Source organism: Pelecanus crispus, chromosome 17, assembly GCF_030463565.1.
Source record: "Pelecanus crispus isolate bPelCri1 chromosome 17, bPelCri1.pri, whole genome shotgun sequence".
NCBI lineage: Eukaryota > Metazoa > Chordata > Aves > Pelecaniformes > Pelecanidae > Pelecanus > Pelecanus crispus.
In genome coordinates, this window is record NC_134659.1 from 3,432,763 (window position 1) to 3,459,144 (window position 26,382).

General features: G+C 47.5%; 2 protein-coding genes across 2 annotated transcripts; one reads left to right on the plus strand and one right to left on the minus strand.

Annotated features, from left to right (window-relative positions):
* Positions 1–2,799: 2,799 nt before the first annotated feature.
* Positions 2,800–4,552, minus strand: LOC142595103 (parathyroid hormone 4-like). The gene is made up of 2 exons (XM_075722507.1): positions 4,356–4,552; positions 2,800–3,202 (listed from the first exon to the last, which is right to left on the minus strand). Exons 1-2 carry the CDS (start codon positions 4,442–4,444, stop codon positions 2,800–2,802), a joined length of 492 nt encoding a protein of 163 aa, XP_075578622.1. The 5' UTR covers positions 4,445–4,552.
* Positions 4,553–13,950: 9,398 nt separating this feature from the next.
* Positions 13,951–19,998, plus strand: SRSF3 (serine and arginine rich splicing factor 3). The gene is made up of 6 exons (XM_075722460.1): positions 13,951–14,054; positions 14,870–15,077; positions 15,616–15,750; positions 17,924–17,962; positions 18,781–18,867; positions 19,140–19,998. Exons 2-6 carry the CDS (start codon positions 14,872–14,874, stop codon positions 19,165–19,167), a joined length of 495 nt encoding a protein of 164 aa, XP_075578575.1. The 5' UTR covers positions 13,951–14,054; positions 14,870–14,871; the 3' UTR covers positions 19,168–19,998.
* The last annotated feature ends 6,384 nt before the right edge of the window (positions 19,999–26,382 follow it).

Consider the following 26,382-nt stretch of genomic DNA (forward strand, 5'->3'; position numbering starts at 1 on the left):
GGTTGGAAAGGATCGCTAAGATCATCAGTCCAATCATCAACCCAGCACCCCCATGCCCACTAAACCATGTCCACGTCTGCCCGTCTTTTGAACACCTCCAGGGGTAACGACTCCCCCACCTCTCTGGGCAGCCTGTTCCAATGCTCAACCACTCTTTCTGTGAAATTTCTCCTAATATCCAATCTAAACCTCCCCTGATGCAACTTGAGGCCATTTCCTCTCATCCTCTTGGTAGTTACTTGGGAGGAGAGACCAACACCCACCTCGCTACAACCTCCTTTCAGGCAGTTGTAGAGAGCGATGAGGTCTCCCCTCAGCCTCCTCTTCTCCAGAATGAACACCCCCAGCTCCCTCAGCCGCTCCCCACCAGCCCTGTGCTCCAGACCCTGCCCCAGCTCCGTTGCCCTTCTCTGGACACGCTCCAGCACCCCAATGTCTTTCTTGTATTGAGGGGCCCAAAACTGGACACAGCATTCCAGGTGCGGCCTCACCAGCGCCAAGCACAGGGGCACAATCACCTCCCTGCTCCTGCTGGCCACACTATTCCTGACACAAGCCAGGATGCTGTTGGCCTTCTTGGCACACTGCTGGCTCATGTTCAGCCGCTGTTGACCAACACCCCCAGGTCCTTTTCGGCCAGGCAGCTTTCCAGCCACTCTTCCCCAAGCCTGTAGCGTTGCATGGGGTTGTTGTGACCCAAGAGCAGGACCCAGCACTTGGCCTTGTTGAACCTCATACAGTTGGCCACGGCCCATCGGCCCAGCCTGTCCAGGTCCCTCTGCAGGGCCATCCTGCCCTCCAGCAGATCGACACTCCCGCCCAACTTGGTGTCATCTGCAAACTTACTGAGGGTGCACTCAATCCCCTCATCCAGATCATTGATAAAGATATTAAACAAGACTGGCCCCAAAACTGAGCCCTGGGGAACACCACTCATGACCAGTCACCAACTGGATTTAACTCCATTTACCACCATTTCTTTATTTCAAATCCGCCTTTTTCTCCGTTGGGCCCAGGCAGAGGTACCAGCACTTCAAGCCGTAGGGTGCCAGCCTGCCTGCGGTGCGCCCGCAGGCCTGGGGAGCCCTGTCCTGTTTCCTTCCTTCCCTCCTCCCCGTAATGGCGCTGTGACCTGCGGCTTCGCAGCGCGCGGCCTCGCCTGCCGTCCAGTCCGCGGTGGACTGGAGGTTGTTTTTTTCCCCATCCCCACGGGGTTGACAGGCATCGGGTCACAGTGTGGTAGCTCAGGGGTGAGGCGTACCCAGGGGCAGTGCCACCAGGACACCGATGGCCACCTCAGCCTCCCGGGGCTCTGGAAACAGCCCCTCAGCCCCAGAGGAAACCACATCTGCAAGGGCAGGCGGGCTGATCCGCAGAGTGTGCCGAGCGGGACACGGCGATTTCTGAGAGGTCTGAGCCTTTCATAGTTGGGTCCCCTCAGTTTCGTTCCCCGGCTCTGAAGTCTGGCACAGCCCAGAGGTAGATTTGGGGAGGAAGGACTACCGCATCTCAGGTCAGCAAACTCAACCTCAGCCCTCTTCTCTTCAGGAACATCTGAAACCATCTGTGTCAGTAATGGTTTGATTGCGCTTGGGAATCTCATGGGGAGCTCTGAGGAATGGCATGATGAAAGAAATGCAATTCCACACTCATCCCAAATGTGTGGAGACAGTAGCAAAAGAGGATTCAAAAAAAAGCAAGTGCAATTCAGAGGGTGAAAAGGGTTTTTATTATTAACAACATCGAGGAGTTCTCAGGTTTTAATCACTCAGAAATACCTTCTGCACATGCAGCAGACGTCTGTCAGTCTGTCAGCAACAGGAATTTCAGGATTTAAAATGGTGTGTATAGTCGCTACATGATGGAAACACTGATATATTTGTAACACACGTCAGAGATTTAATTTCTGAAAGACTAATTTTGTGATTAAACTGGACTTTGCTTTGCTTAGACAGAACCAGTCAGTTTGATATTAAAGGTGAATAGCAAAATCATGTGCTACCTCTTTCTCTTTCAGAAAACAGATGGCCTCAGGAAGCGGGTTTTCTGCCGAGAAAACTTGATGCACTGTGGGAGCTCTTGGAGAGGATTTCACACAAACAAGGAAAAGGTAGGAAGTCTTGAAACAAAAGGCTCAAATAGGGACCCTGGGAGCTGATTCTCATCTCTTCAGAGAGAAGATGAATGGCTAGGGCTGTGGCTGGGAGGGTGGGGATCACTGCCAACCTCTACCTCTGTGGCCTGGCAAAAGTTTGCCACCCTGAAGGAAAACCTGAGAGGTGGGAGACTTAAAACATTCTGTATGCTGGAGAGGCAGGAAAAACCAAAGCTTTGGACCTAAGGTATAAGGAAAGTAATTACTGCTGCAGAGCAGGGCAGAACTGCAGGCAGGTGTGAAATAGAATCTGTACGAGGAGGTAACTGCTGCTTGAGTCCAAACGTTAAGACTGCAAGTGAGCCTGCGAATATGGAGATTAATGAAGCAAACTTCCTGTTACGTGTGGCCTACAAGAGCTACAAAGCTGCCACAGCCCTAAGATATCAGTAACAGGCAGGGAGGGCCCTGCCATGGAAAGAGACATTTCTGGCCTGTGACAAATGGCCCCGTCTCACAATCGCAGCACTCAGACTGCCTGCTAGGGAGAGAACCTGGGTCCTTATAAGGCTCTCTGTTCAACATCTAGGAGTAGTTAATGGAACAAATGGACATTATTTTTCTTTTGCGGTTCACTTTGCGCTAGAGCTTTTCCTTACAACATCACATGTCTAAAGCAATGGATGGACTGGGCTGGACTGAGTCTAGCGGGAATAGTTCTGTGGCTGGGTGCTAGGATTTCTCTTGCTGCCCAGCTCTTTGATTTGAAGGAGGTCGAAAAGGCTTTGTGGGTTCCAGTTACCCTTCGGAGTCTTCACATACTGCAGCAAATCCAGCTGCTTTAACGGGGGGAAGCCCTGCTCTTTTTCCGTCAGTTCCAGCAGCTGCTTCATCAGGCTTGAAGTCTCATCTCTGCTGATGCTGTTGTAGAGATCTGAGGGATCTTGGCTCTTCTGAGAATCCAACATGGCATTTGAAAGTGAAATATCCCTGCTGCTGGCTGTGTGCACGCTACCTAGGGCGTTGTGGAGCCACATCAGGCGCTTCAGCCCTTGAAATGCCCTCCCTTTGTCATGCATGAGCTGGTGCTCCGTCACTGCTCTTTTACTGCAATGGGAAGAAAGAGTTAGTTAGGAAACAAGCACAGCCGGATCTAAGCTCCTATTTCAGACATGGCTGATTTGCATCCATCAATCTTAGACGCTTCTCTAAGCTGGGGGAGGAGCGTTGGTGTCCACACATGATGTGGAGGACAGCCCCCAGGCGAGGCTGGCAGCGCTGGTGCCCACAGCTAGCCTGACCCTTGCAAGGCTGCAGCGTCCCACGCAGGCTAGCTCCGGCAGCCTGTGAGGCAGCCAGTTCCTGAAGATGGGAATCATAGAATCATCGAATCGTTTAGGTTGGAAAAGACCTTTAGGATCATCCAGTCCAACCATTAGCCCAACACTACCAAGTCCACCACTAAACCAATTAAGGGTAGAGTAATAATTTCATGTTTCCTGAAGCACGATGCCATTCCCAAAAGGTATACCTTGAATCACCTTTTTTTTTTTTTAATTTAAAAAAACAAAAAAAGGCAAACTGGGGAGACAGTGACAAAATTACCTTAGCAGGATTAAAGAGCTCTTACAGAGATTTGGTCTTTCCCAAATTTGGATTCTTTTCAGAGGTTTAAATACCAGAATAAAATTCCCTTTTCATTATCTCAGTGTTCTAGGATTGTTGGGTTTGTTTCTTTCCTTCCAGAGCTGCACATCAGGAGTAACTTAACTGAAATCAGTGGTGTCCATGAAATGAAAACAAACCCTTATTTTCTTCAGATATACCAAAAATTTTGAGCCAAATATGACTGGGGAGGGCAGGCTAATTCTGGGATGCAAATATTCCTGGATTTCAGGCTGCTTAGATAACAGCTAACTGCAGCTAGAGACTCCCACTGTAGATTTGGATCTGAATGGGAACCTAAATATGGAATTTTAGATTGTGCCATTTCCATGGCTTGCGTTGAATATCCTTACAAGGTTTGCTACACTGTGTTTAAAAGCATCAACTGAAATGTGGTATATATTACGCATCTAAAAATGCAATTAGTCTAATTTTATACTGCGTAGAGGGCAATGTAAAATGATGCCGTATCAAATGTATAGAATTTTCCTTCTACCATGCCCTGGAGTAAATGACAGCAGTGGAGAATACAGCCCATTAAATCAAAGGCAAGCAGTCTTCTAATGATATTAAGTAAAAGGTTGACATTGCTTACTTTTCAGTGTCTTGACATGTTGCAAAACAGGCAAAAAAAAGAATTGCCAAAAACATAACCAGCTGCAGAGATCTCTGGGGCAGGAACATTTTCTCTCTTCCTGAAATCTGCTCCACGGGACAAGAAGCCGACAGTATGATCAAAAATCTTTTTTTCTCTGTTCTTTCTTTCACCTGACAAAATGAATTTCAGCCTTTAAGCACTGGTAAAAGTGGAGCATTGTACTATGGTACATCATCCCAGGACCTCCCAGAACATCAGACATGTGGATTTGTTACATATACCCCAAAAAGATGAATAGATTCCATAGCATATTTCTACATTTCCTTGCTAAGAGTCCTAAATCTCCTTTTCCACTATTGCCTCTCAATATACTATTTCCCACTCTTGTGCATTTGCAAGCACAGAAGATATGTCATTTAGAACTGGCAAGGACCTTCCTGATAAAAACTTAGCAGAAATTTAACAAAAAGATGAGGATTGCTGGCTAAGAAATCTGTCACAAAACTCAAAAAGTTTAAGACTGGACCATGCAGATCAATTTAAAAGGTGTAGTCAGCCCTGGGATTTGGACCTTTCATAATACAGCCTTTTCCATGAGCAGTACAAGTGCTGACCTCCAAATCTGCCACTGCACGAGGATGATATTAGACTGATACTGGATTTCTTTTCTGTAAAGAAGTGGATTTCTGGCTTAGGGAAGTGACAACTAGAAAATGTAATTGTGCAATTATTATTTTCATCTCAGTAATAACTGCATTCAGTTACATATCTGCTCCTGCTGTTGGTATGTCTCTATCTACCCATCCTTTCAACCCCACCGCTCCTTTATTGCTAGTTCTATCATTAAAAGTTCTGCATTTTTTACACTAATGACTGTACCCTGCTGTTAGGATTGGCTCCAGCATGTCCTTTTAGTTATTTACTTGAAAATCCTGTATTAGTTGTTACATCAAAACCTAGATGGACAACAAAAGTTGCAGCATTTAAATTATCATGTAAGAATAGTAAAGCTATGTTCCCGTATAAAGAGGCTGCTAATTTTTTGAAGAAATACTTCCGTATATGCAGAAGCAGTTTGGGTTAATAAAAAACTCAGCACCTCCTCAAATGACTCTTCTTTATGCTAACTGCAATATTGAATTGTCAATGACTGGATAGAAAGGCACATTATGTCATACATTTGGTTGTAAAAATTAAGCTTGTTCTTAATAAAGTCTACTCCACTAATTTGTGAGTAGTTTCCTTGGACAATATGTTCAAATTAAACTAGGCATGAAAGAACAAATAGGTACTAGTCCCAATTTTAAAATTTCTGTATTAAATACAGATATATACACATAAACATACCTAAAGATGTATGTGTATTTATATGCCGTATGATACTTTAGTTTATGCTAACGTAGAACTCCTGCTCATACATAATGATAAGCTATACTTTCCTATTGTGATCAACAATAAACTAGGTATTAATTAAAAAGCATCTTCCAGTTACAAAAGTAACATTATCTACTTACTGTTGATCTTGTGGAGATCACGGTGAAGTTCTGATCTGCGCAGATGTGTCTCCTTCCCAGTCTTGTTGTGACGTTCCAGTTGCACTGACGACCAGTGCCTTTCACCTTCTTTTATACCTGCCCAGAAACCACAGAAACAATAGAAATGATCTCTACAGCAATTTGTGACTAAGACCTTTCCTCTTGTGTCAGTGAAATGAGACAGCTCCCTGTTTCCAGTGATAATAAATCTTGGGTTCTAAAATGTTCTGTTCAGCCGTGACTAAGGAAAAGATCACAAGTTTGTGGACAGTTTCATATTGCTTTGCTGTCTCTCCTGTTTTGTGAGAACTTTTTATTCTAACACAGCGTTCCTGTGCCCCAAGATGATGGAAAGGGATATTCAAGCCTGTTGTTCCACTGTTGATCAGGAAAAATGTCTCTGGCATGCAAAAGAGATCTCCCTCCTTTGCTGTCCTCAGGGACTCACGTATAGGACACTAACGTTGCGTAGTAAGTCAACAATACTGATGAACCCTGGAATGCCAGTTATCATACAATCAGCAAAATGGGAATTATTCACAGAACATCTAACTGAGGAGTTGCTAAATAAGATCCCATTGGCTTTTAATGTTCAGTACAAATTTCATTTAAATCCGTTGATTGTACAGTAAATATATTTGGTTTAAATCTTGGAAACTGGGGAGATACAGCGAAGACTTATCGACTGACTGAACAATAAAAATGCAAGTAGTAGCTCAGGCAAAAAGCCAAATTCTGATATGCTTTGAAACCCTGTGAGTTGAGGCCATGTGAGCTTTGATACTCACTTTATGATCTCTAACCAGGTAATTTCAGTAGAATTTGGATACTCAGGATGTGGCTGGACCATTAGGCTGAAACACTAGTCTGTTTAAGAGGACCAGTTCCTATTTCTCAAAGTGAAAGGAAGTGAATGTATTGTCATCTCTGAGGAAAAATTCCCTGGAAAGACTGAAAAGATAATTTGCTTAGTGTTACCAGAAGCTACCGATCCCTTTCACGTAGGCACAGCCATACCTTCCCGTTAAACCCGGTCTCAGGGGAGTGCAAACACGTTGTCTGAACAGAGGCAGGCCCTATTAGCAGTGCTCGCACGACCTCATCTATTCTCGCAGCTTCTATGGACATCAAATTACTTTTTATTATATTCCTCATGACAGCTTATTTCGAGCCCCGCTTTTTCAGAGCAATCAAGTAAGCGTTCCTGATTTCATTACGTGAGTCCCAGTTGTTAAGGAGAGTGTCACTCATTAAAGAGAACAAAGTGTATCACCAATTAAAGATGACATTTGTTAAATGTTGGTAAAACAGGGGCGTGCTTCACATCATAGTTTCCAGGGTAGCAGTTACACTGCAGTTACACTGAATTATCTGCCTGTGAAACCAAGGTTTCTTGGTTACATCTTCAAGGACTAATAAGCATTGGCCAAAGTCATGTCCAAAACATCTGGTCCAATTCATCTTTGAACTTTTCGAGTCTCCATTATACAATGGGTTTTCATTGAATGCAGTTACCGGCATCTCCAGCGGAAGAACTAATAGCACATTAATCCGAGGGACTGCAGGCAGGCCGGAGACACCGACATGGGATCGGTAAATGGGCACTTGAAGCACTCTGTAATGGCCAAACCGCATTGCCATGGCTACGCTCTTCCACTGGATGCTTCTTTCCACCCAAGGACTTAGAAGAAATCAAAATAACCCTGGACGGGACTTTGTAACATCTCCTTGAGAGGTATATGTGAGGCGGTGGACTTAGCAGTGTTAGGTTAACGGTTGGACTCGATGATCTGATAAGGTCTTTTCCAACCTAAACAATTCTATGATTCTATGATAGACTGCACTGAAGTTACGATACATCTTTGAGAAGCAGCCAGTGCAAAGACTTACTGGCACTAGCAGCGCAACAGGGAAGAGATGCTCGCAGGGATTGATTTCCATCGTTTGCAATATTTCTAAAGGAATTATAAAATGTGCTGATTGCACAGCTTGTACTACAGCCACCAGCATAGGAGTTAATATTTCTAATGATGATGGGGACATTGCTAATTTCACAAGGAGAAATAGTGCGAATGGTACTTACAGGTTGTATTTTTAGCTGGTATATTAATCTCTGCAAGAGCCTTGAACAGCGTAGAGCTGACTAAGAGCCCATCTTGCCAGGGAATTAACCAGCAGACCCAGCTGATTGGAGTTTGGTGACCTCGGGGCCTCCCTCCAAGCACACTTGGAGCCATCACAGGTTTTAGCCTTGGCTTGAAAGCCTTTGCTCCCACCCTCCGGCTTTTCCTGGCCTTGAGGCCTGACTTCGCAGCAGAGGGTGCCTTGGCTGTTCCAGTCACCTTTTTCAGTGGGAGTGTTTGAGCGAGGAGGGCTGTGCAAATGGTTTCCCAGTGAGTGATTCTTTTGTTTTGCTTTCCAGTCCTCTCCCCAGGGAGCCAGGTGGGGGAGGAAGGGAATATGGTTTGCTGCAGAGCATGAAAGAAAAAGGAAAGAGAAAGCCTGGAGGCCCAGTTGAGGGGGAAGGAGGAATGGGAGGAGGGAGCAGAAAGCAAAGCAAATGTGCCAATAGCCTCGTTAGGGCAAGGGGGATCCTCTTGCCTGGGACTTGAAAACTTAATTAAACAAAGACTGTACAGCATCAAAGGGATCTTCTGCCTGTAGGGGGATGGACAGACAGATCTGATGATTTTTTTCCACGTGCTGTTCTCTGTTATTTACCGGTACCAGGAGTGTGGGCTCCAGAAGGCTTCATGCTTCTCTAATGTAAAAATTGATTTTGGTTTTTTGGACTGGGTTTTTTTTTCCCCCCTAACTGCTCTTAGCCTAACAGACTAAAATTCACATGAACTGTTCAGTGCAGCGTGTGGAAAGAAAGACACCGCCCTGTTGAGAGGAAACTGTTTGACCACACTTGGATGGTAAATATAGTTCCCCTGAGCTGCTGGTGAAGCAGCTGCTAATGAATAGCCTGCTCTCCCTTCCTGGCCTCCCTAATTGGGAGATCAGAGGAAATGACACCTGGCAGCAAAGCCGGTGGCCACAACCACATCACTTGGCAGTGTGGGGGCCATCACCAGCCCTCAGCCCCGGAAGGAAGGAGCCAGCAACGGCACCGCCTCGGTAGCCATTTAAAGGTGAAATTCAGCTCCTTGAGAGGGCAGGTTCCAGGCTTCCGCTCCATTTGGGTGCTTATAGCGCTTCTGTATCACCTTTGGGGACAGTCTCGTGCAATCCAGAGGGGTGAACGTCATTGCGTTTGTGGGGGGTAGGCTCCGGGGCCAGCACCTAGGCTGTGTGGGCAGTTCTAAATCCTGGCCCCGAATCCACTACGTACTGCATCATCTCAGAGAGAAGTCCCATCTTCCAGGGGATTAAAATTAGAGTTGAACAACAGTGAGTCAGGCTCACTGTTTGAATTTTCCATTTTCTGATTTCAAGCCAGATTTACAGACACGCCTGAGACTTACAGCTCTGTCTGAACACAGTAGCAAGGGTGAGTGTTTTGTCCTGCAAAACCTGCCCTGGAGCCAACCCTGGGGCTGACTCTTTCCTTCCCAAAATAGTCTCCAGATGGAATATTTTCTGTGTGCAAAACAAATTCGGGTGAAGCTGAGACAAAGCTTCCAGCCCCTTGTGCTGCTTCTGTAACGCCCAGCGGGCTGTCTGAGCTCATCCCTGGTTTGACAGCGTTGCAGTATGCCCGGAGAAGTCTGCTGAGAACCTCGACTGAGCAGAAACAAAACAAAAGGAGGGGTAGCCCCCGGTGCCATGGGGCCTGCCTGCCCTAGAGAGGAGCTGGCTGGGATCTGCCCCTGCAAGAGGCGAGTGCCGCCGCCGGGCACACACACCTTGGTTTGGCTGGGCCGGGGAGGAGGCAGGCGGGTGGGTGCTGTGGTTCAGGGGCAGCCCTAAATCCTGCCCGAGAAGCAGGGGTTACATGGGAATCAGCTGTCTTGTCCCCAGACTGGAGGGCTTTATGCTAGAAGGAGGGCCCGAGCATGACATAGATGGTATAGAATAAGGGGTGGATGCTGTCCTGGTTTCGGCTGGGATAGAGTTAATTCTTTTCCTAGTAGTGGGCATAGTGCTGTGTTTTGGATTTAGTATGAGAATAATGCTGATAATGCACTGATGGTTTAGTTTTTGGTAAGTAGTGCTTATGCCAGTCAAGGACTTTTCAGCTTCCCATGCTCTGCCAGGGGCACAAGAAGCTGGGAGGGGGCACAGCCAGGACAGTTGATCCAAACTGGCCCAAGGGCTGTTCCATACCATACGGCGTCATGGGCAGTATGGAAACTGGGGGGGTTGGCCGGGGAGCAGCGATCGCTGCTCGGGAACTGGCTGGGCATCAGTCGGCGGGTGGTGAGCAATTGCATTGTGCATCACTTGCTTTGTATATTATTGTTATCATTATTATCATTATTGTATTGTTATTATCCTTACTATTTTACTTTATTTCAATTATTAAACTGTTCTTATCTCAACCCAGGAGTTTTCTCACTCTTACTCCTCCGATTCTCTCCCCCATCCCACCAGGGCAGGGGGAATGAGCCAGCGGCTGCGTGGTGCTGAGTTGCTGGCTGGGGCTAAACCACGACAGGTGCCCATCGCTGGTGTCTGTAGGACCAAGGTGGGGTTTCTTAAAGGGCCAAATTGGCCAAGAGCTGGTCTGGATTTCTTATTTCTTTCCAGTGCCGGCAAATGGCGTGCTGGCCCTGAGGGAGAGCGGTGTGTCAGTCTGCCATGCAGAGGTCATGGGGCTCCCAGCACGGGGTGTGGGGTTGTAATCAACACCCCGCCCGCAGATGTGAAAGATGCAGAAGGAGGGGGGACCCCAACAATGGCAGAAGGCTCACACCTGGAAAGATGTGGATGAAGGTTGAGGAGCTAAGAGTCCACAAATGACGTGTCATGCAGGTAAATGGACTTCTTGCTGAATAATCCCAACGTGCTTGAGTCTCGGGGACATGCTGTGTCCCTGCGCTGAAGGCTGAGTGTGTCTTAGTTTAGGTGTGTGATGTGTAGATTGCAGTCTCTTGTTTCACTCTCCCTTTACTTAAGGTCTGAGGCATAGCTAAAAGCTTTCACAGTGTAGAAATTTATACATTTTAGAAGTGAGAGAATAAGGGACGGGGACTGGTACCCTGTAAACAGCCCTGTCGTGGCAGGAATAAGCTTATGCAAACTGGTTCTAACATATCTAAAGATCAGACAAGTGTAAGTCACTGTTTCTTTAGAAGATAGCCTTCATCAAGATTAGTCAATTGGCAGGATGTGAAAATGGGTTGAATCCGCAAGATCTTCACAAGCAGCCAGCTGAGGTATGACTACATGCGCTCAGTTTTCTGACTGAAGCAAAGGCCTGTCCCCTCAGACCAGTTCCTGTTGTGTGTGCGTAATGACATTTCCTAGCAAAAGACCTTTCTGTAGATATAATCGTGCCAGTAAATAAGTATTTTTGCTAATGTCTAGTTTCACTTGAGGAGCTAAGAGATCCTGTTGCTGATAGAAGTCCTCTTCAGTAAATATTGTCTGTCTCCCTCAGTATCCCTTAAATTTGGCTCACGTGGCTGAGGTTTCTTCCAAACCATAATGGCTAGAATATGTTCATTTTCTTACAGAAGATTTAAATCTCAGAAACCATGACAGCAGCTTGAATATAACACCTTACCTCATGTCAGTGTGGTCATGAATTCTGGTCACATAGGTAACTGTGCTCCACTGTAATTGTGCAGGCACTGAAATTGTGCCTTTTCAATCTAATCTGGGCCCACCTGTTTAAAGTAGATCTGGTTTTGTTTGTAAGGTCAGTGTTCTTCCTTTTAGGGAAGATCCCACAGATGTAAAAGTTCTATACATCTCATAAATACTGGACACAAATGGTATTTTCTTACTGCAAAAGCAAGAGAGTTGCAATGCAGCAGGATTTTTCAAACTATCTTATAAACTTGGAATAAGGATGAAAGTAATGTAAAACGATGCAGCTTTCCTGTATGTATACATGTAGACATATATAGTGACGCTCAGAGCTGATTCAGGGTATCATCTTTCGGAGAACAATCAAAACGCTGACTTTAGAATTACTGCAGTGTTGTGTGGCTGTGCTGGGGCATCCTAAAACCGACTGTGGAAACAGGTTGGGGTTTTTGGCTGAATACAGTTGCCTCTGTTCTGTCCTCTGCCTTTTGTCACGGTTATGTGCCACGTTTAGTTTCTTTATAATGCCAAAAGCAAACTGAAAATGGATTATGTTTGGATGACGTGCTTTTTATGGTATGTGATTTATAACGCACGGTGATGGGCCTGAGCCTGTGTAAGAAGTGCCTTGACTAGAACAGGTAGCGTGTCCTAGGAGAGTGCTGAATGCCCTGTTTACTTTGCAGGAGGTGAACCTACTTCTAAATAAATCCTTTGTTGACAAGTCTGTCATCTGTAATTATTTTCTTATGTCATGTGTAACTTCGGTATGAAGTTAAAAGATTGTTAAGATTACAAGGTTGTCCGAGTTGCTCTCTAATGAACGTTTGGTGTGGTTTTGTTTCTTTTTGTAAAATATCCATTATTGCAAAACTTAAATCATGTTTCAAATGTACATTGTGTGATATGAGGCAGGGTCCAGTTAATGTTGCAAACGCCAGTCGAGCGTGGGAAATCGCCATCTCAACGAAGCCGTAAAGTGAAATGGCTGAACAGCCCCAAGTCAGCTTCAAATTATTTCCTTTGTTTGGGTTGCCTCAGGAGATTAACCATCAGCTAATTTAGATTACAGTGCATTAGATTAATTAAAAGCAGGTAACTGTCAGAAAGCTGCACACGTGATAAAGATACTTTAGAGCATCAGTTACCTCAAAATCCTTGTTTTTCTGTCCCTTAGCCAATTTTGACACTTGGGAGGATTTTACTGTGAAGAGGCTCTTAAAAATAATGAGGGATGCTGAAAAAGATTTTTGAAAATTCTAATTAATTATACCAGCTGGTTGTCTTTAATTCCAGTTTGGTTTGTTTGTTTTTTTTTTACATGCTGGTACAATTCTAGTAGACTGAGGACGCCCCATCCTCTGCACAGTTCCTGCTTGGAAAACACAGTTCACGTGCATTATTTTGTACTCAAAATGCCTTATCACATATAATATTGCTCAGCATATTCTTAATTATACTTGTACCAGCTGAATTTGTCTTGTCTTGGCCCAAGTCAAAAAGGTAAAGTCTGGATTAAACACGACCTACGGATATGGCTGCAGAGCGACATTTTGGGAAGTTAACGCAGCAGCAGCCCTGGATGTGCTTCTCACATTACTTGATAACCCAAAATGAGATGTTTGTTATCTAAGGCAACCCATCTGGAGCAAGTTATTTTTTTAATGTTAAAACTCATGTTATATGTCCTAGCTAAATGAATGAGAGTTTAGTAAAGCACGTCACACCACTAACAATGCTGTCCGTAACTAAAATTGCTCGGTTCAAATCCTCCAGTTTTCTACTGAGTGCTGAAAAAAAATCACTTCCCTCTTCTGTGCTGCAGTATGCAGAAGCCCAGATGTAAAATTTACCAAAAACTATGGGTTAGCACCGCTTTGCTCAACACGTTTATTTAAAGCCCCTGCCCGTGGGGAGAAATGGCTATTAGTGAATCGAAGCTTTCATCCGTGTAGAACCCTACCTGATGAGGGGATGCTGCTTAAAAAACACGGCCTGGATGTATCCCACTGGGTCAGAGAGACGTAACAAGAACAGAAAACCTTTTTCCTTTTTAGCCAAGAAAACAGCCTCCTTGCGTGTGCTGCCGTTTCCTGATTTCAGGGACCCGAAGTCTCCCCTCGATCACCGGTTTCTAAAGCGCAGTTTTGGGCGAGAGGAGGGGAAGGCCTCGGCGCGCGCCGCTGCCGCCGTTGCCGCTGAGGAGGAGCCCGCGCGCCGCCCTTTGGGGCCGCGCGGAGGCGGCGGGACGAAGCGAGCTGTCAATCAGTGGAACCGCGTCCTATGATTTGCTGCCGGGTAGGGTCACGTGGGAGGCGCTGCCCATATATAAGGGCGGGTGGGGTAGACGCTCGCCGCCATTTTGTCCAGTGAGGAAAAGCGGAGCGGGAGTCTCGTTGAGGGTCGAGTCGGCTACGAATTTAGCGCGGGCTCCCTTCGCGCGCCCTCCCTCTTAGCATCGGTGAGGATCTTCACCTCGGAGGGCGGGGGGGAGGCGGCACCCGCGGTCTCGGTGCCCGGCAGGGCGGATAGAAGCGGCGGGGCCCGGTGGCGGCAAACAAAGAGCAGCCGCCATTTTGTAAAGCTGGGCCGCGGGCGGTGGCTGCCGCCACGCTGAGGAAAGCCGGGCGGGGAGAAGGCGGGTAGGCCGCGGATCGCCTTGAAGAGTCCGCTCGCCGCCTTTTCGCCGCGGCTGTGGCCAGTGAGGCGAGGTGCGGCTGGGCGGGAGGTGCCGCGGGGGTGGTGTGGCGCCTTCCCGCCCGCGCCGGGGGAGCGCTGGTTCCGCACGCAGCGCTGAGGAGAAGCTCCGCAGGGATTCCTGGAGCGCTCCCGGCGTATCCTCTGCCGGAGATGGCGCTGCTTCTCCCCCCCAGCATGTGCGGCTTCCCCCGAATCCCGCTCCGAGAACAATGGAGCCCCTCTCCCGCGCAGCGCTCCCCCTGCAGGCCCGGCCCCCGCTGGGAGCCAGGGGCAGGGGAGAGGGGCGCAGAGAAACACCCCCCTTTCAGAGTTGGGGGCCTTAAAAGTGGACGGAATAACCTGAAGTAGTGAATTTTAATCACGATTACGATGTAGCAGCTAGCTTTTGTGTTTAGTTTTAAACACTCATCTCCCCCCACCCCCTGCCCCTTCCACACGGGTTAATGTCTCTATCATGTTCAGATCATAGCGCTGTTAAAGTTTCTAGGAAAAGCAACCAACAGGATTACTTCCCTTGTAAGTGAATAAACACTTGCCGTGTGTTAAATATACATGAGCTTTTTTCTTTTGTCCTAGCAATGCATCGTGACTCTTGTCCGCTGGACTGCAAGGTTTATGTGGGTAACCTTGGAAACAATGGCAACAAAACTGAATTAGAGCGAGCTTTTGGCTACTATGGACCACTGCGCAGCGTATGGGTGGCGAGAAATCCTCCTGGTTTTGCCTTTGTGGAATTTGAAGATCCACGAGATGCAGCTGATGCAGTAAGAGAACTAGATGGAAGGTAAAATGTGCTTCTTGTGCATTTGGCTTGCCTTGGGAAAATAAGAGGAATTGTGGGTAGCAATACAGTTTAATTTGGGAAGCTTCAACCGGCAAAACCAAGGCCTTGACACATTTGTTGTGCAATATTTATTTGTACAGTGGTATAAGGGTAGTCTTAATAGTGCAGGAATAGTATCGGGATGGTTAATTTTACATTTTGGAGTGGGACTCCCAAGTTAGACATGACTGGCACCTCTTGGTGCCATTAGTTAAACTCAAGATGGTGTTAATATAAAGAGGCAAAACTGATTCTCCTTGGTCCCTTCTCTGCCTGCTTTAATAGTATGGCAGGCTTTCAGAAGTGGCCAAACCTTTTGTCTGTTGTGCTGGAGTCTACTTTTTTTAGACTTGTAATACTGCGTACTTTGATTAGTGTGTATACACGGAATGTGTTTCCCCTTCTTGTCTGATCCTTTTCCCTCTCTTGATTCTGTAGGTTTTCTGCATATGCAGACTTGGCCCTAGACGTGCTAACTGATGTCGGTCTCTTTTCCCAGAACCCTCTGTGGGTGTCGTGTCAGAGTGGAGCTCTCCAATGGTGAGAAACGGAGTCGGAACCGTGGTCCACCTCCATCCTGGGGCAGGCGTCCTCGAGATGACTATCGCAGAAGAAGTCCTCCTCCTCGTCGCAGGTACTCCAGGTCAAAGTACGCTCATAGACCTGTTGGCACTGTTACCATTTAGCATCCTAGAAGCAGGCTTTTTAAAAGCATGTTGATGGATAACATTCATCTATCTGATCACAATTTGGAGATGGCAAATGCTTAAAAAAAACCAAACCCCAAAACCCCACAAAATCGAGGTGAACTTAAGTTGTGTTGAATGTTGGCTTTTGTCCTTAGGTCACTGTGCAAGTTGGTAGTCAGCGCCCTCTGTCCTGGACTTATCCTCGTTCCTCCTAAAATCTGCTCATCTTCTAGTCACACTTTGCCTTTCTTCCCCATACTTCAACTTAGGCTGTTCCTTTCCTTTATTCCATAATGGCAAAACATGACATACAGCAGCTTAGCATTTCCATACAGATGTGTTTCTCCACTTTGTTTGCACAATTTAAATATTTTTCCAAGTAGGCAGCTGTTTAATAATAGATCAAGTAACAGTTGCTCTAAACATCTAGAATCTTTACACTTTAGTGTTCGTTTGGAATTAAAACATCGTGTGACGATCCTGTCACTTGAGGTTTGCAAACCCCGCTCTAAAATATAGCAGGATTTTTGGTAACTGACACGTTCTTGGACCCAGACTAGCTTGTCTGGCAGTTTAAGTCTGCAACGTGGTTTTTGCAGGACTGAATTTACCTGTTGCAGGTGAGTGAGTCCTCACAAGTCAGGGTTTCAAGCTTACCCTTTTGCTGTTGAAAGATAACACAGTAGGAGTATTTGTTAGCTAATAGATGGTTGTACTGATGGCTTGTTTTTCATTTTTTTTATGCTTTTTGGTCCATCTATTAATAAAAATGAACCCGTTACAGAGTCACCATCATGTCTCTTCTCACCACCCTCTGAGTCTGCATTAGCCAGTCAACTAGCCCTTTCAGCGTCATGTGACCAGCGCGCCCCATTCAGCTTGGCTGGTGTCGTTTCACATGACCCAGGCATGGCCAGTCGTCAGGTTGCACCGCCCTTTGGTTCCCGAGCATGCTGTTTTCTCTCAGCCTTCTCTCCAACCTTAACCAAATCGGCAGCAGCCACCTCGACCGCCCACACATTCCCGGCCAATCAGCTCAGCTGTTTATTTACCAAATGTCTTCACAACAACTACAGCAGCAGCCTTCGGCTAACAAAAAAGCAGGAAAAATCCACAACACCCCCTTCGCCAACCAACTAAATACAACGCAACATCTGGCAAAACCTTTTCAGCAAATTCTTCTTGGCAGTCAGTCCGGCAGCCTCACCTCACCATTTCTAGCTTGTTGAAACCAAAAACTAGTAAGTTTTTCCTGCTTATACAGTTTACTGCTGGTTAAAATAAGGAGTAAGCGGCTTATAAGTAATTACTTTTCTCAATCAAAGGCTGGCTGTGCATAATTGAGTGGTAACGTACATATGTTGCTTGAGAAAACTTTTAAGGGTGATACGGAAGCTCTTACACTGTGAATAATGTAAAAACCAGTATATTTGCATGTGAGATGCCAAACTAAATTTTTAATAAAGCTCTAACAAACCTAGCTTTTCCTTGCCAGAAAAATCCTATCACCTTTAAATGGTTTTACTAACAGTTTTCAAAACTTAAAACAATTACTTTTTGGGATGAACTGGGCCGAGCTAAGGTTATTTTTATTTTTTATTTTTTTTTAAAGGAAATAGTCTAAACACACTCTATGGCATTTAAAAATTACAATCACAAATATGCAGTTCTAATGTAGCACTTAATGGCATTATCAATATTGACACTGAGCGCATTTTCACTTTTTTCCACTTGGTATCTCTTATGTCTTGTCATGGACCTTTTTGGCTTGCATGGGTTCCAAAACATTTGGTCTGTGCTATTTTTTTTGGAACCACTTGTGGGACTTTGGTGTGGTGTTCTGGGCAGTGTATTTAGTTGAAATGGAAAGTGTTGCATTGGACAACTCTGCTATGAAGCATTCTTAGTTAAAGTGAATTCGTGGTTGGAAACGTGCTGTTCACACTGAGCTTTGGTTTACTGCCTAATCTTTCCATGCCTTTTACTGGATGATGGATGCCAGTTATTCTTGGCACGTTCCCTGGGCCCAACAGTGAGTTTGACAAGTTGGGAAATGCCTCACCCCGTTAATGCTGAAAGAATTGATAAAAAGCCTCACATTTCTTTTTCTGGTTCTAGATCACCGCGAAGGAGAAGCTTTTCTCGTAGCCGCAGCAGGTATGCATCTGTTAATTATAGCCTGGACCACTTTGTCCAGGAGGTTTAAAAAGAAACAAATGGGAACAGCTTAATTTGGGGTCTATGCATTGATAGACTCCAGCGTGGGTGTTGTAATTTGCTAAAAGGGAGAAACGGGATTGCTTCTGTCATGCTGCTTGCCTGGAGTTAATTTATTTCCATAGCTATTTGAGATTATAGGGTCATCAGTGGAAGGATATTAAGAATGGAAGTAATTTGTTTTTCTGTTCTGCGGCTATCCAAGGTTCCTGCTGGTTTTTCCACAAAGTTTCTGTGTTAATGTGCTGCTCTTTCCAGATACTGTGAGCCATGAGTCCGGATGATAAGAAACATAGCGAGCGTGTTCTGCTGTCACATACTGCAAAGTGTCAGGTGGTTATGACACGGCGGTGTGACGCAGTTTTGGGTTAGGATCTTTGAAGCTCCCAGAGCTCAGAGGTGATTTCTACGTTCTTTTAGCATAGGGTGCTGCATTAATCTACGGGATGCCCAAGTATGCCGTGGACATGCCACGGTAGCAGAGGCACGGTCGCTTGCAGTCTGACTCCGAACAGATTTGAACTGTTGCAAAGGAATAGATGCCTGTTTGCAACACACCTTAAGCTGTGTTGTATGGCTCAAGCTGATTATTCTTACCTGAAGGAAAGGCTAATACCATAATCTTGAACAGGTTTCCCCTGGTTGAATAGTTAAAAACCTTAACTTCCTGCAGGGAAGCTCTTCAGATAGCCTTGTTAACTTAATTAGTTCAGCTTTGCTTTGACACTATAATCATCTTGCTTTGTAATCTTTAACAGGTCCCTCTCCAGAGACAGAAGAAGAGAGAGATCACTCTCACGGGAGAGGAATCACAAGCCTTCTCGTTCCTTTTCCAGGTCTCGCAGGTAGGATGAGTCTTGCAGCGGTTATGCGTTTTGAGTAAATCCGCAAAAATAATTGTTTCCATGTCTTAGCAATACTGAAGTAGGTTGTGGAGAATCATCTCTAGCTCCCAAACAATGTCCTTTCCCTTAAAGAATTGAATACCCAATTTTATTAAACAGTATTTTTAAAAGGCTTCAATGTCATCTACTGAGTTGGGCTGGGGGGCTTGAAGCAAAATCTGCTGCTCTTGGCACTGGGTACTAAAACGTCTTTTTTTTTTTTTTTTCTTCAGTCGCTCCAGGTCAAATGAGCGGAAATAGGACTGTGAGAAGGAGCTGTGTACAGGAAGTCATTAGATCTGAGGACGGGAGGAGTATGTACAGAACATTGTTTTGTTTTGAAACTTCATAAAGCTTGGTGCATTTTTAAAATGTTTTAGCTGTTGAACTTGCTTTGTTCCTTGTATCTTGTAACAGGTGGCAAATGTAAAGATGTGAATCTGTATATGGTTCTGAGCAGATCATATGATTTGTAATATTAATCGCTTTACAATGTACCATTATGCATAATTTTTTGTTTGTTTTGAATGGTAAGCAGTTTGTCTTGCATGGATAGAAGAATGTTTCTGGTCTTGACATGCTGGGGTATGTTTTGCTGGGATTCGGCTTTTGGAAGGAAGCGTGCAATGAAGATGCGTTCATTGCAGAAGCACGGCCGCGAGCGGTGTTCGTCTGTGCAGAATGAGACGTAGATGCTTCACGGTGCAGTTCTCCGAAACAGTCAGGAACGTTGAGCCAGTGGCATGTGAAAGGAGTGACTGAGCTGCAGTTTTATCCAGAGCTCTAGTTCTGACTTCCATTACCTGGAACTGAGCTACTTTATATTATGTGAAATATAAATTTTTAGCCGTAGGGTCAGTTAATTTTGTACTTCATGTGACTAGAGTACTTGTTTAAATAGGTGATTGTTTGATTGACCATCTATTCCAGAACCTCTGAATAGACCAAATACACAGCAGAACTGACAACTGGAGTGGATGTGTTGAGTGTGTAATGGTACATTGTAAAAGTTATGAATTAAACATTTCTTTACTGTACAAGAATTTTCATGTCACTTGTAAAATGTCTTTTGTGAGATCCTTGGGATTAAAGTTTTGGTTACAACTTGTCGTTTAGTATTTCACTTGAGCACCTGCTGTATACGTTCCACTTTGCAGAACGTGTGCTTGGGTACTGTGGTGCTGCTCAGATCGAATGAAACGCGCTCTGCAGCACGGGGTAAAATGATGCTGGCCACGTCTCACCGTACCACACCTGCCTCAGGCTGTTGCGGGCAGCAGGTCCCTGCCTGCGGCCGTGCTCTGTGCCGGCCTGGGGCAGGGCCTCGCGTTCTAGTGTCGGTGTTAAAAAACGCAGCCTACGTGAGCTTGGGAGGAGACGGTAGCTCGGCTTCTTGCCTCATGGTGTGCTCCGTAATGCTTACTCAGAAAACTAGCTGGAGATTCAAAGGTTCACAGCAGCTTTTGTTGCATCCTGGATGTGGGCTGGTGACGTTTAAGGTCAGTTGTGAAATTGCTGAAGCTTTGCATGAAGATTTCACTCAGAGTGTAAAACCATGGCATGGCTCGAGTGCCACTGGAGCTCCTGAACTGCCTGGCAGCTCCTTTTTTTCCCTGTATCCAAGAGAGGGTGAGCTATGTCAGTTTCGGTTGTGTGCGTTTAGATTAAATCTGTGATACTGAACAGTCTTGTGGTTTAATTTCCTTCCCTTTGGTATTCAGAATTTCTGCCTAGAAGGGGGTGTGTGAAAGGGGAGCGTGGACAGTCTGGTTCAGCGGCTGTGGCAGAGGTGTAGTGTCTTGATTGATTTTTTTTTTTTTTTTCTTTAACTACTTAGTAACTCTTCAGGGTTGGACTCAATGATCTTAAGGTCTATTTCAAACCAAAATGATTCTGTGATTCTCTTGATGAGCAGTTTTAACAGCCCCTGGCCCAAAAGGTGCAGCTGAGGTGTGAGCATAACCCACCTGGTGTTCACCAAGATGTGGGAAGGCTGCGGGTGGTGCAAAAACCCTAAATTGCCCTGAACTGGGAGCGCGGTGAGGCCAGAAGGTATGGAAAAATTCATCACCTCTGCTCCTAACCCCTTTGCGCTGATGCATTTACTTCCCTGTGGTGACGGATAGCGCTGCGCCGGGGGTTGCTGCTGCTCGGGGTGGAAGTTCGGTGGAGCCGTAGCCCTTGGCGTCGAGCTGGGCGCGTGTTTTGCAGCGTTCTCTTCTCGGGGAAAGTGGAGCTTCTGCCTCTGCCGCGGCGGGTAGGAAGCGCGGGCTCCTGGGCGTGGTGGCTGCCGCCGGGCGCTGTCGCGGTTCCCCAGCAGAGGTCGGGGCGGCCTCGCCAGCCGGCGGGGCTCCGGTCCTGGTGCTGAATCGCGTTTGGTCTCGCAATGTGGACAGACCGACAACTCTGGGGATGTTTGTGTGCGACAAAAGGCAGCCAAGGGCCCAGATGACACCGGGTGCTACACGCAGCTGTCTTCCCTTTTTTAATACGTTCTTCTACCAGCGTTTGATTTGTGGAAGGATTGCAGCTCTGGTTGCCTGGGAGCCAGCTTCTCTGCTGACATGCTGGTTCCTCTTGCGGTTACACCGAGGGGGAGGGAGCAGTGGGGAACAAGCAGCCTTCGGTAGTCTCAACTACCGAGGGGAAAAGAGGGAAAGAAAGCTGAAGCACTAGAGACGGCATACGCTGCGGGGAAGCAGGCTGTGGTTTTCGTGCGCAGGGGAGCCTGCAGAACTGGGAATGTTTATCGGTTTCAGGCTTCTGACTTCATACTTTACTCCTCCGCTGAGGTTGGCCCTTAGGCTGGATCAGAACTGCTGTTTCACAGCTGGCTACTGCTTTTCTGTAATCAGGTGGGGTTTTGATGGCAAACAGAATTAGCAACTTCTAGAGAAAGATGGGAAATGTATAAATATTGGGTGGGTACAGCCCTTCTTCCAGGGTATAATTAACAAGTGCTGTTTTTAGTGTAGCAACAAAAGTTCTCGGATTTAAGGCTTCCATTTTGCTTCTCTAAGAGGGTAACTGGCCCAGGAGCACTATTGACAGGTAGGGCGTTGTGGCTTGTGTTTAAAAAGTCGACTCTGAAATTAAATTTACAAGGAAATGTTTGTGTTGGCCAGGAACATCCCTCGCCTCTCCCCAAAGATTCTTAAACCAGGAAGAGCCGCTAAGCAGTCTGTCCTGGCCAGAAGAGGACAGACGGACGCTGTCCAGTGGCTCCTTGGCAGAATAGGTGGCCCGCGCCCCGTCCTCGGAGACAGCCCCGCTCTGAAGACTCGGGGGTGACGGGGGAATCTCTGCTGTCTGCTGCTTTCTAAACGGTGTCAGGGCCGGGTTTCACGGTACTCGCACAAACATGTTAAGCTGCATTTCTAATTTGGGGAGAGGTTTAGCTGCCTGCGCTTTTGCCCGTTGGAAACATCCTGGGGTTAATACTACCCCGGGTTCCTCAGCCGCTCAGCAGCGCAGTAGCTAAGCACATCCCAGAAGCGCGTTAGACGACATAACGACCCTCCATTGCTGTGCAGTTTGTTCTTTTCTCACACTCTCCCTAGGGAGGGTATTGTGCGCAAGTGGTTTTGCGAAGAAAGGGATTTTTTTTTTTTTTTCTTCTTGTGTACATGCTGCTCTGTTCAAGGCAGAGAAGATCGTTTTAAGAATGTGCCTCGCACTTAAAACAGAAAACAAGAGAGGTTACGTGTGTTCTTTCTTTCAGTCAGATATGTTCCACCAACCTTCAGACAGGTTCAGCTAACCAGGATCGCACTTGGGTGAGAAACTGCAATCTTACCAAACACCGACAGTGCTTCTAGTCAACAAAATCGTGTTTCAGGTGTGTCTGGGGAGCTGCTGCAGTTCGCCTCCAAAATGAACATGTTGCTGGAGCTGTGCTATTCCGTACTCCGGTCACACCAAGAACTCAAATGCATTCTTGATGGAACGTCACTTGCGTGCTTCATGCTCTCGGTCTCTGCGTTTCTTTTGGTTTGGAGTCAAAGGAGACGTGAGAGACGCTGCGCCGTGCCCTTGGGTCTTCCTGCAGCAGCCAGCCTTGCCTGGAAGGGCAGGTTATGCCTCTTGCCTCTGACCGTCTACGTGCTTCTGTGGGGACCTGTCGGCAGAGCTCACCGCTGGAAGTGACGAGTGCCCTAGCAGTTCTACAGCTTTTTTCTTTTGCTGTTAACATGCTCTCTTTTCAATTTCCAGTTTTACTTTCCTTTACTCATGATCCCATCACCACAAGATGCCCCGATGTGTTCTGACATAAAGATCCACCGAGCATCTGAACATTTGCCAAATTTTCTCCAATTTCTGCTGGTTTTAATCCCCGTCCCCGTACCCATGTTCAAATCATACCCCAGAAATACCGTCCCAAAACCTGAGCTACGGTCGCCATCATGAATCATCCTACTCCGGTGCTGCTGTAGCTCAGTGTCGCTTAGCTAGGAAAAAAAGCAAGTGAAAAAACTAGAGCATCAACCCCTTTTGCAAACAGAAGGCTGAAGGGCAGAAGTGCAATTCCAGTTGCTCCGGTTCGACCTTAGATCCCGCACGGCGAGGTGATCGCACGGCGCCCGAGACCTGCCATAAAGAGGCGGGTCCCCGTTTCCCTGTTGCTGAAATGCAGCTAGCTCCCGATTTCACACCGCAACCTGCCAAAAATAGGCAAAATAAAGGCAGTTTTCGCTTGGCAACTGTTGCAGTCATTTAGTAAAGCAGTTGCTGAAGCTGAAGCAGCATCTCAGCCTGCCAGCCCACGCAAGGAGTGTTCTGGCTTCCTAGAAATACTGTCACTGTCTCAGTTTTCTGTTTCAGTTCTGAAGTTTCACTGAGGCACTGCCATTGGTTATGTTCTGTTAGTGGTCTTCGAACAAATACTGTTGTGGACTAAAATAAACACGGGATCCAGACAGATATAAAATAGATTATGCAATAGGAACATTATGTTCCGAAGTGATTCATTCATCTATTTTTTAATTTAGTAGCTGCCCTAACTTTTAGTTGAACAAATCTTCACATTGATTCGAGTGGTGTTTCTGCTCGGCCCTTGAAGTAATTTTAGCTGTCAGATTTTCTGTGGGAGGAATCCCAATTGGAAAAGGGAAATGTAGCTCCCTCCCAGCTAGATTCTGGCACCGATTTCAGTGGTGTTACTCCACAACCTGCCTGTGGTACCCCAGGATTCACCCCGCTGCAGTCAGTCAGGCTGCCCTGTCCTCGGGCACTTCGCCGGACAGCGCACCGACGCGCCGACCGGTTGCGGTGCACCCACCGCATGTGCAAACGCCGCACCGATGCCCGATGCCGCCGGCAAAGCAGCCTGGCGCTGCGTGCCGTGGTGCGAAAGGCGCTTGGCAAGCCGCAGCCCTCCGTGGTGCGGCCGCGGTATCAGGGTGGAGCAGCGGTATCAGGGTGGGGCACTGTGTCACCCTGGGTGTCACTTTGGAGCCGGCTGGAAGATCGCTGCTGCCAGCTGTGAGAGAGAAGCGTTATCTCCGCTTCGTGCAGAGGCTGCTTCGCCCCCATGAATATTCAGCAATATCCAGCGGCGTCTCTGCGAGAAAGCCCCGCTGCTCCGCCCAGCCTTTCCCCAGCCGCTGCTGACGGAGAGCTCGCAGTTAGCGTGTGCTATAAAATGTTTGCAGTCGCTCGTTTCTGACTAACACCGACATTATTTGCCGTCACATTAAAACGCAGTCGGTCACCGCAGAATGCCCGCCGGCTGGACTGGGTGCCGTGCTTCCTGGTGCTAGCAAACGGTGGACGGATCAGCTCTTCACGCGTTACTAATATAAGCTTTTTGGGAGGAGGTTGCCCCAGCTAGAGAGAGAGGCTTCAGGTACGGTGTGCTGCTGCCTCTGCCAATTGTAATTCTTCCAGCTGCCTGGTTGACATGTCCTGCTCAAAACCTCATGGTTCAATGTCCACCAGATTTGGAGTCAGGAGTTCCCCTGCGCAGGGTCAGTTTGACAGGGACCAGAGGGGTATTTTTTGACCTATTACCCAGCATGGAAATTTCCAGGTTTTTATGTTTCCTGTTTCACGACCTCCCTCTCCTTCTTCATCTCCTTTCTGCTCTCTTTGTGGCGTATTACAGTTGGTCATCTACAAAGCCCGTGTTTGTTACAGGAGGCCGAGAAGAGCTCTGATGCAGCATCGCTGCTGGCGGTGACATATGGGACATTTTTAACCTGTTTCCAGCCTCTGTTGCACTGACAGCAGCTCCAAGATTCAATGAATTTCCTTTCCCTGGTGCAAGGTGGATTCTCACAGGCGAGGCAGAGAAACCAGCGAGGGAGGCTGAAACCAAAAGATAAAGGTTTTCTATTGGAACTCCCCGACGGAGATCCCCGTTTGGTGGAACCGAGCGGAGCTCGGTGCATGGACCACGTCCGTCCCCATTGCTAGGTCTGGCACAGGTCTGGCACAGGTCTGGCGCAGGTCTGGCGCAGCTCTGGCGCAGGTCTGCCACAGGTCTGGCGCAGCTCTGCGCCAGTGCTTGGTGTCAAGGCCAGCGGAAGTTCAGTGCAGGGTAAAAGCTGCTCTTTCGCTCCAGCTCCAGGAAATCCTGCTGTGCGTGACCGACCCGGAGAAAGGAAAGTGCAATCGACCCTTACCCCGGCGTCCAGGTGGCGGCTGCCATATCATCACCGATGGTTTTATTGGAAGGTGTACACACACAGCTGTCCCCTCCCATTACCTCTGCTCCGCACAGGACCGTGCGCCAGCGCGAGTCACCGTGCAAGACAGCCATCCGTCCGTCTGTCCGTGGTGCGTGGTCTCAGTACTGCCCTCCTACCGATGCCGTTCCATCCTACCGATGTGCATCCTACCGATGCACTGACGGTGCCCTGGGGCTGATCTGCCCCTGCCTCTGCCCCTTCCCTCTCCTCTGCCCCACACCCAGCCCCACTCCTCGCCCCCCAGCACAAGGGTGAAGTGAATCACGACCCCGTGCCCGCCCTCACCCCGGGTGGCAAGATTCCCGAAACGCGTGCTGTGAAGGGGAAGATCCCAGGAGACGCTGACACACGGTGAGCCGCCGCCTGGCAGCGCCAGCGGGCGCCGGGGTGAGCGAGTGGGCCAGCACGCGTCTCCCAGAGCCGCGGGTCTGGGGTTCGGTGTCGCTGCCTCCGCGAGCGGGAGCGGAGGGACTCGGCTCGCCGATGCCCATCCTTGTGCCTGAGTGCTCTGGGCGGAGGGCGCTCCGCCGAATCGGGGATTATTTTTAAAGCACACACGGTGAGCAAGCGTTAGTCAACAGCTCTCCGTAGTCACGTCCTCCTCACGCACGGCTATAAAGGGCCAGATAGTGCTCCTGGTGGGATTCAAGCAACGCCACAGCTCTGGGAGCAGCAAATCCCTTGTCAGCAGCGCTGTGCCACGCGTGTCATCCGTTGGGAAGAAGTTACGTCGGTCAACGGCTTCCCATGGGCCTGGCTGCACCGAGAGCTGCCCAGGGCTGCAGAC